At 42.9% G+C, this 16,348-nt stretch overlaps 1 protein-coding gene across 2 annotated transcripts in view; it reads right to left on the reverse strand.

Annotated features, from left to right (window-relative positions):
- fnbp1l (formin binding protein 1-like) overlaps window positions 1–16,348 on the reverse strand; it is a 38,098-nt gene that overhangs the window by 1,262 nt on the left and 20,488 nt on the right. The window contains exons 2-14 of one of the 2 annotated variants that reach the window (XM_070908371.1): window positions 14,466–14,581; window positions 12,743–12,793; window positions 10,797–10,944; window positions 9,316–9,378; window positions 8,112–8,216; window positions 7,209–7,337; window positions 6,632–6,778; window positions 6,236–6,463; window positions 4,512–4,685; window positions 1,441–1,550; window positions 748–880; window positions 485–579; window positions 153–328 (exon numbers count right to left, since the gene is read on the reverse strand). In XM_070908371.1, the coding sequence (XP_070764472.1) occupies window positions 153–328; window positions 485–579; window positions 748–880; window positions 1,441–1,550; window positions 4,512–4,685; window positions 6,236–6,463; window positions 6,632–6,778; window positions 7,209–7,337; window positions 8,112–8,216; window positions 9,316–9,378; window positions 10,797–10,944; window positions 12,743–12,793; window positions 14,466–14,581 (1,675 nt within the window). The remainder of the gene's footprint in view (window positions 1–152; window positions 329–484; window positions 580–747; window positions 881–1,440; window positions 1,551–4,511; window positions 4,686–6,235; window positions 6,464–6,631; window positions 6,779–7,208; window positions 7,338–8,111; window positions 8,217–9,315; window positions 9,379–10,796; window positions 10,945–12,742; window positions 12,794–14,465; window positions 14,582–16,348) is intronic. The other variant, XM_070908372.1, reaches the window with a different exon arrangement.

Raw genomic sequence — 16,348 nt, forward strand, 5'->3', positions numbered from 1 at the left:
CAAGTTAGCTTAGAAAACCAAAAAGCAATAATTTACTGTTCTTATTCTGTCGAAAAGACTAATAACAAGCTCTTTATAGCTTGGCTGGATTTGTATTATAACTGTCTCGCTGTTCACAAGAGCAGAGAACGCTTCCTGCTGTTTGTCTTTACCGTCAAAGGAGTAGAGCGCTTTGCAGTGTCCGATGACGGGCAGCGGGTCGTCGTCGTCGAATTCGTCATCAAACTCGTGTGGGTCGGTGCTGGGGTGTCCGGGCTGCGGAGGACCGGAGCGCTGGTGAGGTGTGTGATGCTCCTGACTGGTGTCGTCCGTGTAACTGCCCTCAGGACTGATGGGGAAACAGGCGGCAGGACTTAGCGGTGCCAAATTGCATAGTTCTTTATAGGAAACGATACAAACTTCACAGACTCCTGAAGTGAGGAATAACCTTTCTCTCGCTCTTCGTCTGTGTATATATTCTGTATCTCTGTGTGACGGTGTTTACCTCTCTCTGCCTTGAGGAGTGTGATGGTGGTTGTCAGCGCTGTGTCTTCTGTCTCCTCTGGAGCTCTGCTTTCCCTCCACCTCAGATAACCAAGTCTGTCAACAGAGAGGCTGTTAATATTACGCGACGGCATGTTTTGATTGACACCGGCATCACCCACACGGAGTATCTCTCTTTGTCCTCGTCGTCCCTTACCCTCCACCTCATTTTATTTTTTTTTTTTTTGTGGCTCTACTGAAATCTAACCCTTCTCCCGCTCGCACCTCGTTTTTGTGGATTTCCGAGCGCAGCTTCTCCATGTTACATATGGTCTCTGATATTTTGGGCTGCAGGCTGCTGGGGTCTCCCATCTGTGGATTCTTCTCATACACGTCCTTCATCTTGTTCAGGGCGTCTCTGAAGGACACAAACAAAAAGGGACTGATGATAAGACGCTGTTCGCGGGCCCACACCGCATTACAGCTTCTCCACGCTCATTTTTCTGCTGCAGTTTTGACCCAAAACTGTTTTTTTCATGATTCTTTTGAGCCTTTCAGCTCATTGCCCTGCAGTAAGTGTCATCTCAGCTGCCAATCATCCATCTCCGCAGCATCAGACTACCGTTTTTCTTTCTGGAAATGTCTGCTAGTGGTCAGTGTGAATGATTCAATTAGATCTGTAACTTTAACTGTTTCTAATGCTACTCTCGTGCTTTCAAGAAGTCAAGACTACACAGGACGCGTTCAGGCTGTAGTTATCGTTTAAAACGGAAAATATGCATTGGGTCGCGTTTACGTGCACACAGCGAAAGTGCAGCATCTGCCGTTACGCCGCCAGCTGGATTGATAAAGATAGAAGCGAATCTGTTCTGTCAAACAGATGTGTAGACAAGCCTTTCCTTTCCTTGATTTTTCTCGATATGTGATGGTAATGTGGATGGGGCAATAATAGGCAAGGAATTATGGGTGAGGCCCTACCTCTGATCCATCTCTTTCTGGAGCTCTTTGTTGAGTTCGTCGATCCTCTGCTGCAGCCTCTTCCTCCTCTGCTCGGGGGGTAAGTGGCTGAAATCCTCCAGAGATGGGGCCTGGTGGCAATAAACGCAAACAAATACTTCAACTACATACCAACTCAGAATGAAGAATGACCTCAGATGGAATAAGGATTAATCTGCATGTTTCTCTGGAGGTGCGGAGAGATCTGCTAAACCGGTAATCATACCGCTGACTTGTTTCCAGCACTTTAGCTGAGCCAAGCTGCCTCCGCTCGTTGAAAACACTTTCCATAGAACGAGACTTGAAGATAAGCAGCCCGAATCAGCACGTAGCTGCTGCACTCAAACTTAACTTCAATGAAGTAAAAGTTGTAGGAAAAATACATTTTACAATCACTAACTGGGGCTAAACGATAATAAATATCTGGACATTCAGATACTTGTTTGTTTTAAAAAACACAATTTAAATTATTCAAAAGCTTTTTTGCCTCCTTGTTGCTCCCTAAAAATAATAATTTGGCTTCTGAGGTGACCTAGCTTCCCTTCTGGGACAGTGTCAATAATAACAAGCTCTACTACTCTACTCCTTGAAATGGAGTGAGACTGACTAAAACTGGGGAATTCTCTTTGTATTTATGTATGTGGGTGTAATAAAGCTTTAGTTGGTAAAAAAAAGAATATCATATATGACAGAAGGAAGGTAATCTATTTTAACTAGGAGAGGAGAAATGGCTAACTTTACTGTCACTACTGGGTTTGAATATTGGGCACTATGGGAAGTCCTATATGGTGAGGAAACGTGCACGAGCACCTACACTAGTGGGTCTTCTTATAACTACTCTATACACACCCACACACACTCTCACTTACCATCTTGATTGACCACTGACGCATTAACCATTACAGTCAAAAAAAAAAAGAAGAGACAAACAACATGGGATGCTGGTTAGTCAATGCGTCAAAACAGCCCCCAACAAGCCAGTCAGGCAGCATGAAAACCAGTCAGATCGATGCGTGTTCCCAGTGTGGCCGGAAGGTTACACTCAAAAGTGATCCGTGCGCACCAGGAGGCCAGTGTAAATATTCTCACGTTTTTAATCAAATAACAAGTTCGACAGTTCAGGTTTCATAAAAAGCAGCTGCACTCGTTATTCAATGCAACTGAACTTCTGAATATTTATATTTTCCTGCTGGTGCAAATGATTCAGTTGTGGCTTTATCTCCAGCTCTATTCTTGTGAGGGGACGCAGCGTTGATATTTCTCTTTGGTCTGAAATGACAAAACCTTAAATGACTTAAGAGGCGTTTCATGAAAGTAAAATTATGATTCTTTTGCTGATTAAATAAAAGAAAAAAGGAAAATGCATTCTGGTGTATTCCAATTAAATAACAATAATAACATGGATATATGTAGGGAAGGAAATTTGGTCATATTAAAAATACCCTGTGGAGCTTTTGACCAATTATTGTGCAAGCGCAGGAGCTACATGAGCCTTGGGGGACATACTCCTGCCACCGGCTTCATGCTGTTCCACTTGTTGACAGGTGGTGGCGGTAATGCGCAAAGAAGCCTACCAGTGCGTCTCTAAAAGGCAGTAACTGGACAGTGCGCCAGCAAACATGGAGGTAAACACAATTATGGCTGCAACTGACGATTACTTTCATTATCGCTTGATCTGCAGATTGTTCTCTGAATTAATGGCTTGATCGTCAGAAATAGCATAAAAAGGCCCGTTTACAATTTAACACAGCCCAGTGAGATGCATCTGAAGTTGCTTATTTTGTTTGATTGACAGTCCAAACACCCAAAGATATTCAGTTTATTATCATATGAAGAAAAGCCGCAAATCAAAACGGCAATGTCGCTTGAAAAATTACTAACATGATTAATCAATTATCAAAATGAATTAACTTATTGATTAATTAAGGCAGGTCTATTTAAAAGAAATAGTTCAACGTTCAAATGTTCAATGAATTCAACATGATTATTAGGCCTCCAGGATACACACAATGCATTTTGGTGAGAAGCACTGAATAACTAAAACTCCACAGGACACTTTTAACTGACTTCCTACACAATCTATCCAACTTCGATTTTCCCTGTCTGGAATATATATATGAATATATATATATAATAATATTCCATAAACAGTCAGTAGTCAAACCGACAGTCAGCCATTTCGTCCGCCTGTTCATCTGAGGGCCACTTGACATATTAAACCAGATTGAAAAGCAGCCAATCACAGACGGTCCTGACAGAACAGACGGGGGGAGAAAAAGCCAATCAAAGCATTGTCTTGGCACGGAGGCGGGTGTTATTTACACGTTGTTTGTGTTCAACAGTCTGAATGCAGAAAGCTTTGCTTCAGAGCATGCCGACACTGTTAGCAGAGCCACTCCAACACACACACACACACACACACACACACAGAGATCACTGCAAACTCAGGCCAGACCGATGTTGGTAACTCACTTTCCCCACACAACACTGCAACCAGAAAAAGAATCTCCAAATCCCTCACACACACACACACACACACACCAAGGATCCTTCATCTTGTGATTGGAGAAACAATCTGTCTCTGATGAAAGGAGAGAAAGTATCACACACACAAAAAGAAATAGAGGGAATAAGAAAGGGGAAGGGGAGAAAAAGAAACGAACCAAGAAAGACAAATACAGGAAAAAAAAAAAGAAGAAATGAGTGAGAAAAACAACACAACAGGGTGTCTGCAAGTTTCGTCAAGTTCAAATCGAAGTTACATTTTGAAAACAGGAATCAAATCAGACCTCTGACAGACTTCTTTCCAGAGAAACAGCTGCATAAGAAAACATCTCTATGACATCTAAAAACTGCGTTTAAAAGATGAAAAATACTTAAAAATAATGAATATAAAAATATTTAGGCTTTGAGTTTAACTGAACTCAACATATTTTCAACCGTTTCTCCAGGAACTGCAGACACCCCGCAGAAGAAATCTTTCAAAAAAACAAAAAACACACACAATCACGTCCACCTAATCAAACACGCTATAACACAACTTCCTGTCTCACCCCTCTCCTCAGGCCCCTCAAATTCTGGGGGATTCTGGGTACTGTAGTCTTTATCTCAGACAGATAGTGGCTCACTAGGTCAGTGCTGAACCGGGGTGGAGGGAAAATGTGGGAGGTGGGCCGGGGACGGTGGGAGGAGGAAGGTGGAGGAGGAGGAGGACGGAAGGAAGGAGACTGGTGGGGAGCAGGAGGAGGAGACAAAGTCAGACGTCAGGACGACACATTCTTTGGGTTTGTGCTGGGTTTGATGATGGATTTCAGCTCTGAGGGAGAGAGTGTGTCATGGTCACATAAAACAAGGGAAAGTTCCCTTTTTTTTTTTTTTTTTTTTTTTTACTTCTTTGAGAGTGCAAGTGAAACAGAATGCATCATTAAAGCATTCAGGTTTACACGGACATTATTAACAGGATTCCCGGCGAGTCATGACAGAGTCATAAGCAGGACTCTTGTATGACTCTTCCTCACAAAGTCAGAGCACTTTGATGGCTTCAAACTGACTCATTCAAGCTTTGCTTTTAATGTTGCTCATGAGCCCCCAAAGAACAGGGGGGGGGGGGGGGGGGGAGGGTGTGAGGTGAGGGGATGTTGGCGTAGAGGCCACAATCGGTATTGCAGGATCATGTGACGCACACCGGCCCAAAGATACGTTTTCAGCATACACAATTATTACAAATGTATTCGCATCGCAAACACGTCGAAATGATCAGAGTTTGATCCATTCGTTCTAATACAATTCAGTGTATCAATGATCTTACGCCTTTCAACAGGAAGTGAGCTTCAAGTTTAAGAAAAGAAGAATATTTTCTGCCAAAGTTGGAGCAGTTTTTTGTTATTGCACATGAGCTACTGCTATATTTCTTTTCTTTCTTTTTTTTCTCTGAGCTCTTTTCATTTGTTTGAAGTGGGCGGGGCTCCGTTGGGGGGAAAAAGTAATGTCGTGTACTTCCACGTACCAATCAGGTGTTAGCAGTATCTGATGAAATCACTCTCATACAGTCCTGATAAAGCAGATGAATGGACGTTTTTGAGTGTTAAATTCTTAACAAACATTTCAATAAATAACAAACATTACCTTAAGATGTTTATCTTTGATTGTTACTTATTTAGTCATGAATATTTAATGCTATAGAGAAATACTTAAGATTTGAAGCCATGTTTTCAGGGGCTTGTGTATGGGACACGGCTATGAACATTTCGGGCACCGTGTGTTAAACATTTCAGCTGCTCCATTATACACAAACACACACCCTATCCATCATGCGGGTTCCTGATACTGTGAGGCCGCCGATGACGCCGACATAAACCAACAGCCAATAAATAATGATTAACCAACATGGCCTTTATGGAGAAGGGGCAAGGTCCAAGGAGTGTATCGGAGAAAAGATTTGTCGTTACAAACACTGGGAAGGCGACAAAAACCTACAACTCAAGACGAGCTGAGAATACGACTTAAGGAGCAGAGAAAGTAAGAAAACGGGAGGAAATAACAATCTTGAAATCAACAATCGATTTGCTAAATTTATGACGCTGATTCATACTGGCAAGCACTCCAATTATTCTGTATGCTCCTAATTCTTTTTTTGTTTTCTTGTTTCAGGAGAAACTTTGAGATATTTATATAGAGATATATATTGAGACACAACTATGACATAATGTTATTTAGACGAACACGCAATAACAGCTGATTCCTAACCACAACAAGCACCCCTCACTCCTCGTTGTACCTTTGGTTTCTTCCCAAACAGCCACAACTTGTTCTTGGTTCGGCTCATAGGGTGTTTTGGGTCCGGTCGTGGCCCCGGGGCCCCATCTTTGTCTCTTTCTCCCTTGGGCGTGCTGCTGATGGTCCCGTCTGAACCCGTTCTGCTCAGATTCTGACTGAAGTCCTCGAAGGGGAAGTCGCCCGGAGGCTCAAAGCCCGACTTGAACGACTCCACGACGATGCCCGAATCCTGAGAAGAAGGGAAGATGAAAGACAGACGGACAGGCAGGAGACAAAAACAGAGGGAGTAAAAAAAACAAGCTCTCCGTCCCTCCTCTACGTCAAGTAACGCCTTATTTCTTCAGGATAGTTTTCCGTTTTCTCCTTTCGTACATCCGTCCTCCACTCTGTTACATACCCTTCGCATGTCGACAGCTTTGGCAGCAGAAACCATTCCTTCTAGACATTTGGAGACGATGGGAATGACCCTCCGCTCAGCCTCAGCGAAGCTCCGGTACGTCTCTCCGAGCTTCACTGTCCGACGTTCGTCCATGTCCTGTAGATTCTGTCAAACAGGGCAGAGAGAGAAGACAAGATTGGTAACGGAGCAGTGCTCACACTGACACTTCAGCAAGCAAGTAATGGGTTACAAGCTGATGAGCTAAACATTTAAGTGGGACATTACAGTCTCGGTGAGGAATGCCAAAGTACAAAACCACCAGTTTGTTAATGGCAAGCTAATTCCAAACATTAAAAATGGGTGAAACAGAAGGTAAAAGATGAACGCTCTTGTGTTGTGTTAATATGCAACAAATCTAAGAAACATTTTCAGCATCACAGTAAAAACGTTTGAGCCTCTTTCAGAGGTAAAAATCACTCTTTAACAGAGTCGACCGACTAGGGACTCAAATTCAATGTGTGTTTAAACTGTAACTCAAACCCCAACAAGGCAACTGCCACGGCTGTGAAGCGACAGTCTGACATGTTTGCGTTACCTTGAAGATGTGCGGTATGGCGTTGTTGAAATGCTTCCACTGCTCTGCGTTGAAGTTCTGCAGCTGAGCAGCGTACTCGTTCTTACTCTCGTCAGCCATGTGGGTCCGCAGGTAGAACTGGGATTTAGCCTGAACGCGTTACGATCAATAAGCAGCATTAGAAACAACATCAGCTGAAGCCTCAACAACATGAAACTCCTCCTCCTCCTGTTATTTCCACAGTTATTCTGTTCAACAATGCTGTATGGACCTGTACCTCGTCTAAAAACATGGCTTGCTGGGCAATGCTTTAGCCTCTATATGGAAAGGTTTATTTTCCCTCAAGCTTTAAGTTAATCCACCTAGTCTAATTATACCAGGAAAAAATGGATAATTACAGTATACAGTATAATTTCATAGGCATCAATTATACACTGCTAACTTAAAGGTCCCATATTATAGAAAGCGAGATCTCCATGTCTTGTTTGGTTATAAAGCAGCTCTAGGTGCTGTACAAATACTGTGAAAGTATCAAGATGCTCAGTCCAGGTCCACGAAATACACAGCCCGTATTCAGAAACTGTGCCTTTAAACGAGCCGTCAGGACTTCCAGGCATAGCACCACCCACCAAGTACAGGGACGCTCATCCACCCGCTCAGTCTGTCTGAGTTATTGGAGCGCTCTGCTCAGGACAGCTCTTCAGTTTGTCTCAAACAGCTTGTTTCAGACAGAGGGGGGACTGCGGGACTGCATAAAGGGCCAGTAGGACATAATATGGGGCCTTTAAGTAAAACTAAATACTAGATATGAGGGTAGTGAGATGAACTTCGTTATTTTTCCACTTTAAATATGGATTTTAATGTCAAAAGACCTAACAAGTGTGTTGTTTGACGGCAGTTGCGTTGCAGGCGGAGGCTTCCTACCTTCTCCACCTCTGATTTGGTGGCGTTGATGTCATTATCTAACCGGTCGTAGGTAATCTGGGATTTCTCTGCTTCTTTACACTCTCTCTCGAACTTCCTTTTACTCTGGAGAAGAAAAAAAAAAGAAAAAAGGAACAAACAAAGAAAGGACGACACATTGTTAAATATATCAACACAAAGCATATACTGTACGGCCTCTTCATTAGAATGCACTGCGTCTATTTCCTGTCATTTTCAAAGAGCTCTCAGCATGGGAAACAAAAAATATGTGAATGAGAGGTAAAAAAAATAAAAAAATAAATAAAGAAAAATCCAAAGAGGGAGATGAATCAGACAGAGAGATAGTTTACTTCCTGCCAGCCCATCTGGGTTACATTAGTCGTGAAGGAAACACAGCAAATAGCTGAGACATTACAGTCCAGTCACTAGGTAGTCACTATTACAGTCGTGCAGATCACACACTGAAACACTCTCCTCTTGTCAGATGTGCCAGAGTAAAGCAACTTAACCAACGGGCCACAGGCCAAAACATGTGACTGGAATTGTGTTATTTATACATTTAACAAGCGGCAATTTGCTTTTTAGCTCTTGTGGAATTGTAGTGGTTAATTATAAGTCTTGTAATGAGAAGACTGTCAGAAAATAACCCCGCAAATGCAATGAAATGACCTCAGAAGTGAACAAATGGAATCTCTCTCTGGAGCCTTTTAGGAGCCAAAAAGGAGGTTGTCGAGGGCCAACTGTAGCACATGGGCCTTTGCTTTGTATCGATTTGGGAGGGGCTGGTCAACACTGAGGCCTGCCTGCCTGTCTGTGTGTGTGTGTGTGTGTGTGTGTGTGTGTGTGTGTGTGTGTGTGTGTGTGTGTGTGTGTGTGTGTGTGTGTGTGTGTGTGAGTGAGTGTGTGTGTGTGTGTGTGTGTTTCCTGGTCCCGGCCCCTGTCCTTGGTCCCCATAGACTGGGAAGTTTGCCAGGGAGAAGAAAAAGACACTGCTGTCTTTTCAGTCAGAAACAAGCACTCAAATAATATATGTTCTATCAATTTGGACAGAACAGTGGATCCCCATTTGTCCTGCAGTCACCTTTGTTAGCATTTCTCGCATGCCTCATGCAAAACAAGCATGGGAAGACTGCAGCAGGCCGTCCCTAGCAGAGAATATTTACACTAAACACTTAATGTTTTCTCTCCGTCCTTCCGCACTTACATTGTCCATCTGTTTCCAGCAATGATCCAAATACTGCTGGGCCTTCCTGCCCTCCTGTAGATGCTGCTCACACACACACACACACACACACACACACACACACATAGACAAGAGACATTTACACAGAAACACAGGAAAATACAAATATAAGAACACATTCATATGCACGTACACGAAATGATTGGACAAATTGATTGTGCCACGGTTACATACACGATAACAATCCACTGGGAAGGAAAGTGCTGAGGCTGCAGCCACAGATTTACTAGAGTCCAGTGACTAAAGCAGTAAAACAACAAATTGAGACTTAAACGCACTGAAAACGAGTTACTTATTACAAAAGCCAGCCATCGTGAAAGTTTCGCATTGCTGGTCAGAAGAGACATATTGTTAGGAGACAACACGTTTGATTATAAAAAAAAAAATATACGTATAGAATTGGACATAACAATCAACAGCTCAGGGTCTACTTATTAGCTTTTCGCTCGAGCTTTCAGCTGCATCACCACCAGCGTGTACAAGTTTGCTTAGTTGCCACGGAGACGGATCTGTTGACACGCGCTCATGGCGACCACGTGATGCGGTTAAAAGTCCAGAAAGGGGAAAAAAGTAGTGGACCTCGAGTTGAGACGGTTTCGCCAAACTACCATTCTCCCAGATCAAGAATGAACTCTGATGCTCTACTAAACACTGAGGAGACGTCCTCTAAGCGCCATGGGTGAGATCATACACTACGTAACTACCGAGCGTCCGTGACGAAACTCCATCTGTTCACAAAGACCACGTGCCACGGTTAAAAGCTTCAGGAAAGGCTCGTGGTTAGCTAGTAGTGGTAGTACTTGGGAGCAAAGAATGAAAAGCTGAAATGGATTAAAACGATACCGTGATGTGGCAGGTCATGACAAAACAAAAGGAATATGTCATTGTAGGGAGCAAGTATCATATCTGCTACAGAGACATACAAGACAGATGACATTATCATACAACTATTGAATGGTGTGTGTTTCTGTCACTGCCATTATAGTTTTAAGACATCAATGTGTCAAATATAAACAAGCAAGACCATAACTGGGAACAATGGCATGTACATCGAGCCTTAGAATGTGTCATTGAGTGAAACCTTTACAGCACAAAACAAGAAGAGGGTGCTGTTCTTCCAAAGCACGTGGATCTCAAATTTTCTAAATGTATGGCACCAGCAGACGGTGGAAGAAGGAAAAGGCAGATGGTTAAACATCACGTCCAACATATTTTATCCTCTTGAGTGAAGTCAAACCGAAAACAAATGCATATGGAGGCGACACAGAGGGGGGCAAACAGCGACATGTGTTTTATGACGGGAAGGAGCAGATTTTCGGAGAAACGCGGCCCGAATTGTCAATAGATGCGCCGAAAACCACTGAAAATAAACCACCTGTGTCACTTTCATTCAGCAATACGCACACTTCAGCAGTGAAGCATGGCCTCGTTGGTACACTCACGTGCTTCCGCTCAGTTTTGAGGTCCTGGCTGTACCTCATCAGCTCTCCGTACACCTTGTGGGCCATCTCCTCCGCCACCACCTCCCTCTGACCCGCATAGTCGTTGAGCTCGTTCAGTATGGAGTAGAAGGACAGGCATGACGTGAACCTGCGCAGCACACCCACAGTAAACACGCGATTAACACTGTACACAACCAGCTTCCTCCCTGGTCTGTTCCCAGATGCCACTGTGGTCATAGCGTCAGTTAAGAGTTTAAGACAAACAGGAGCCTAAATGATGCACTAAATATCTACGGTGTAATGTCTGGATTCGTTACGTGTGTGTATGACATGATGTTCTGGGTCATTGTATGAATCTCAGCTTTTGTGCATCAACTGAATTTAAGTGCAAACCATGCAAATGAACAATTATTCTTTTGGTGCTTAGTTCTAATATTTTACATTAAAATTTAAACCTGCGACAAAATGTTTTTCTCCCAGTAGGAGTTCATAACTTATATAACTTCCTATAATTCTGATTCTATTCACACATAATAATAATCACAATTAATCACAATAGACTGCGTTCCCTACTTGGTATGGTTCGGTCACACAGTGACCTTCAGACCACTTCAGTTAACTGCCTGGTATGCGCCGCATTGCATTTCGGTGGACTAAAAACATGAGAGAGTGGTGCGGCACATAGCGAGAGACTGAAATCCACATTTGTATGGAATCAAGAAGCAATTCTGAATCAAATCACGACCCCCAAAATTCAAAATCAAATCAAATTGTGAGATTTCCAAAACTACACGTGGGTCGCCTTTTGTCCTTCGTGTGTGTCTGTGGGAACATTTTACAGGCCTCACATTTCTGTGTAGAATCAGTGACGGCTGCTGCTTAAAATGCCAAGATTTGCTCTGAACTCTGGCAGTGACAAATGGCCAGTGCATCGGGGTACATAAAACATATTTTGCGATTATGAAAGCCTGATGCTGTGCCTTCAATTGAGATGTGGCTGAGAGAGCTGGGTGAGATCCTCCATTTGGAGAAAGATTCAAGGTAACAGGAAGGAGGGGAGTGTTTGATAAGGCATGGGGACCGATGCTGAGACATTTAAGGGGTCTGAGGGAAGACGAAGGAGTGGGATAAAGGCTTTACAATATTCACCCTGCAACAGCGGGATATACTGCAGCTGTATATACTGTGGGTTTATATGTTTTATACGTTATTTCCTTGTTCTGCTCTCTTTGTTTGTTCTCTTGTATATTATATTGTATATTGTATATATCTTGTACATTAGTCTTGCTTTTTAACTACCTTGCCCCCTGAGGCGCATAAAACCGAAAGCCAAATAATTATAATTCTATGTTCTTTTATGTCGCTGTAATGTTGTTGTTGAAAGAAAAATGGAAAAAAATAAGTTTGCTTCTATGTACCAATGTGGTCTGCACTCAACAACATCCTGAAGTAAAAATATTCTTAAAAAACAAATGCCAACAAGGATTATTATCATTATTATTATTCACTCTTATGCAAACTTAGTTATTTTAGTCTCAGCGGCCCATTAAATCTCTTTACAATGTTGTTTTAATGTGCAACATTTACTAAAAACAGTCCTAAATATCTGTTTTTTTTTATTTTAAATTTAAATGTTATATATTGTATGAAGAATTGTATTTAAATTGAGTTATCCTGGTCTTTAAAATGTGCTTTACAAATCAAGAGTTCAATGTGTCGAGTGCACTGTTGTCATATGACCAATTCCATTGCTTGGTAAATTTGCAGACAGACAGGATGTGCAGAACCACATCAAACCCAGTGTCTCGATTCTACAAATTAACAGTCAATCATTATTTCCAGCACCAGAAGGATAAAAATATACTGTCTAGCAGGCCTTTTCCGCTCTTACAGCGTGCAGATGTCCACGAAGAAATAAACAGCAGAGAGGATCGAAGTTTACTTACCTCGGCTCCTCATCTTTAGAGCGCTTTGGACAGTATTTCTTCACCAAGTTCCTGATAGGAAAGAGAGAGAGAAGCAGACACAGAGGCTAAAAATACTGTCTGATATTTTAAGCCTGGTAGAGAGACAGGTAAACAGAGAAGAGGCAGGCAGTCAGACAGGCGCACACACACACACACACACACACACACACACACACACACACACACACACACACACACACACACACACACACACACACACACACACACACACACACACACACACACACACACACACAGGGTCTCGTATTTTATTAAAGATGTTAAAGACGAATCTCAGATTTTAACATCAAAGTCTCTGCCTGTTCATTCCCTCAGGTTCTGACAATACAGACTCCAGTAAAGCAGCAAGTTAATGATTTAACTTGAGAGCAGAGGAATGCGTGTGTGTGTGTGTGTGTGTGTGTGAGTGTGTTTCTGCCTGATTTATTGTCTGAACTACATGTACTGTAAAAACGTGCACGTCAACACACACACACACACACACACAAAGAGCTCTATCTTTGATCATTCTTCAGACCTACAGCAGCAGAGTGTGTGCGTGTGTGTGTGTTTTATGTATTCTGAAGGGATTTCCCCTCTTTGAAATCCCCCACCAACAGCCACTGGCACTCTACTGGTTTTTAATGAGGATTATTGGGCCTCTGCTCGTTGTATTAAAAACAAGTACATAAATAAATGACCAGTTGCCTTTGTTTCAACTGTATCAATGTGTTGCACTACTAAGTGCAAATTAGGTTTTTAGCAATGTGTTAAAATTTTCCAACTGGCCACGGTGCTGATATATTCGCACAGGTGTGTGTGTGTGTGTGTGTGTGTGTGTGTGTGTGTGTACGGCGACCATTAAATTTGCCAAATAAAATGACAAAAACCTCCCAAAAAAACCTACCGATATAGCCACAGCCGATATATTCGCCCAACCGCCCAACCCTAGTGCTCATATTGTTAAATCTGCATTTGAACCTCAGAGTTATGTGCTTTACTTTCATATCTTAATGTACAACAAGTACAAGGCTTTAGTGCTTCAATCCCTCTCTGCTAGAGATGAGATCGGTATACAAAAGCACAAATAAGTCATTCCCTCCGCCCAGAATCTGTATCTCTCATATATATATGTATAACACCGCCAGGGAAAGCCAAAGGGCTTTGCTGGTCTCTGAACACTCTGCCCTCCCTAAGGGACCCTCTCACGATCCGCGCCCCGAGCTCCGCGGGATCTTCTATGATTTGTGATGGTTTTCCAAGACAGTTGATTGGTCAGCAGGCGGTGCTTTTATACGAGTTGATCTGGTATCTCGAACATAACCTGTTCTGGGGGTGGGTAGGTGTTCAGGATTACCAAGTTTGCCTGGCAACGTACCCCGGTAAGAAGTGAACCACCATCGTAACCCTGAAAACCCTGGGTTAACCCTGAACTTACCTTGATAACCTCAAACCCTGCTTCGTAGTACAGGCCTCTGGAGCCGGTATTAAATGATTCAGATTTAGGGCAAAAAAGCTTGATCGAGACATCAAAAAAAATCTTCCTGTTTTAGTGAGAGTAAGACAAAGAGACAAAGACAAAATGTCTCTCAGAGCTGTGTGTGCTGTGGAAGCCTTGGTGTGTATGTTAGTGTATCTGCCCATGTTCATTTGTTGTTGTTTGTGTATGTGTGTGTGTGTGTGTGTGTGTGTGTGCGAGTACCGTAGCTGCTTGGCGTAGTTTTGCTCTATGTCCAGCCTCTCCTTGACAAACTTTGCGTAGCGCTCAAGAAAGTCGATCCCCCACTGAGTGTGTTTGTCCAGATTATCAAACTGGTCCTAAAGAAAGAACATGGGGGGCAGGGGAGGAGAGACAAGAGAGGAGTACTTTTAATTCAGATTAAGGGCAACAAAAAACAAAAACACAAACTTTTTGCACATGATGAACACATCTGAAGGGATTGAGCAGATAAGAAGAGAATGACTGGAGGCGCCTTGGCAGCAGGATGGAAAACGCTCTTCATCTCTCCGACACGAGGGGGTTAAAATTCAGGGCTACGTGACTCAGCAGTCTGTCTGCCCGGATATAAGTCTGTTCTTATTCATGCAAATAAAACACACATGTCCTGATGCCAGTGACTCAGCGGTAAGAGTGTTTCTCGTCTGCCGTGTACACATCACACATCACACACACACACACACACACACACACACACACACACACACACACACACACACACACACACACACACACACACACGTACGTCTCAAACCAGATTTAAACCCACACATGGAGCAGATACTGTAATCCAGAACCAGTGAGCATACATCCAGCTGCACATTCGATTCATGCATGGCTACAAGGAGTCAAAATGATGATCAATATGAGGATTAAGTATTGCCGAGATGGAAAATGAGCTCCCTCAATAAAGTCCATGATCCAAACAAAGTATACATGTATGCCAAAAGATAAAGAAAAGACCGGAAATAAAAACACTGTCCTCTCTCTACACTCACGGTTTTCCTTCCCTTCTTCGTCAGACGTCATTGATCAGCGGTCCCGTCTGAGAAGGACGCGGTCTGAGTGATATTTCAAGTTATTCTTATTTCTATTCCAGTAACAACATCATGACTTTCGGTAACGTATGATCCCATCACAATTTAGTGAATCAGTTATGTATACGTGATGTCAAGACATCTGTACCCTGTGTGTGTGTGTCCAATGACCCACTACAGTCTCATAAAATCCTGTGGGAAGCACTGTACAGAGCCCCCCCCATAACAAATCCCTGGTAATAGTTGACTAATGTATGTAACCCTGCCACCGCAGGTACAGTGGTTACATAACCTTCTAAACGATTTAGGGCAGGCAGTGATATTTGGGCACAACGATGAAAAAAAGAACGGCTGTCAACAAGTGCCGCTCGGTTTCCTTAGTTTGTTGACTAAATTGAAAAGAATCAGATCACATACGTGAACGTTACATCACAAGAATGCGGAAAACCAAGTTTTATCAGGCCTAACACAGAAGAGATTTTTCTAAAACTTTTATTCATTCAGGGTAGGTTCACGTTCTACACTCGGACACACCGCCACCTGGAACCTGCCCAGCAGTCTCCGTTAACACAGGTGGAGAGAAGCCATTTACCTATTATGTTTAACTGTGGACGCTGACATCATGATAGCCATTAAGTGTGCTGCCCTAGCTACCACTCTGTATGCTTCTCTCTGCCTCTGTGTGTGTGTGTGTGTGTGTGTGTGTGTGTGTCAACACAAACCAAGGCCTGGACTGGAGCAAATAAGGGTCGCCAAGGGAAATACGAGACAGCTGACCTCCTTCTTTGCTCGGTTATCGTTTTCTTCAAATACAAAGACAGCAGGGACGCTTTCAAACAGCAGTGCCAAGCAGCATTGTGTCTTTTGCCTTTAGTCACTTTATTGTGACAGAGAGCACAACCTGCTAGTAGGGGTGAGTAGATGAGCAATTCTGTCTAGAAAGTGTGTTTAAGCAGGGCCAAATCCTTGATCCTCGGTCCCCGGTGTAGCATTTAGCCTGCTCAAGTGTCCTTGAGCAAGACACTGAATCCCCACAAACAACACAGTTCA

Source organism: Enoplosus armatus, chromosome 7 (assembly GCF_043641665.1).
Source record: "Enoplosus armatus isolate fEnoArm2 chromosome 7, fEnoArm2.hap1, whole genome shotgun sequence".
In the NCBI taxonomy this organism is placed as follows: Eukaryota; Metazoa; Chordata; class Actinopteri; order Centrarchiformes; family Enoplosidae; genus Enoplosus; species Enoplosus armatus.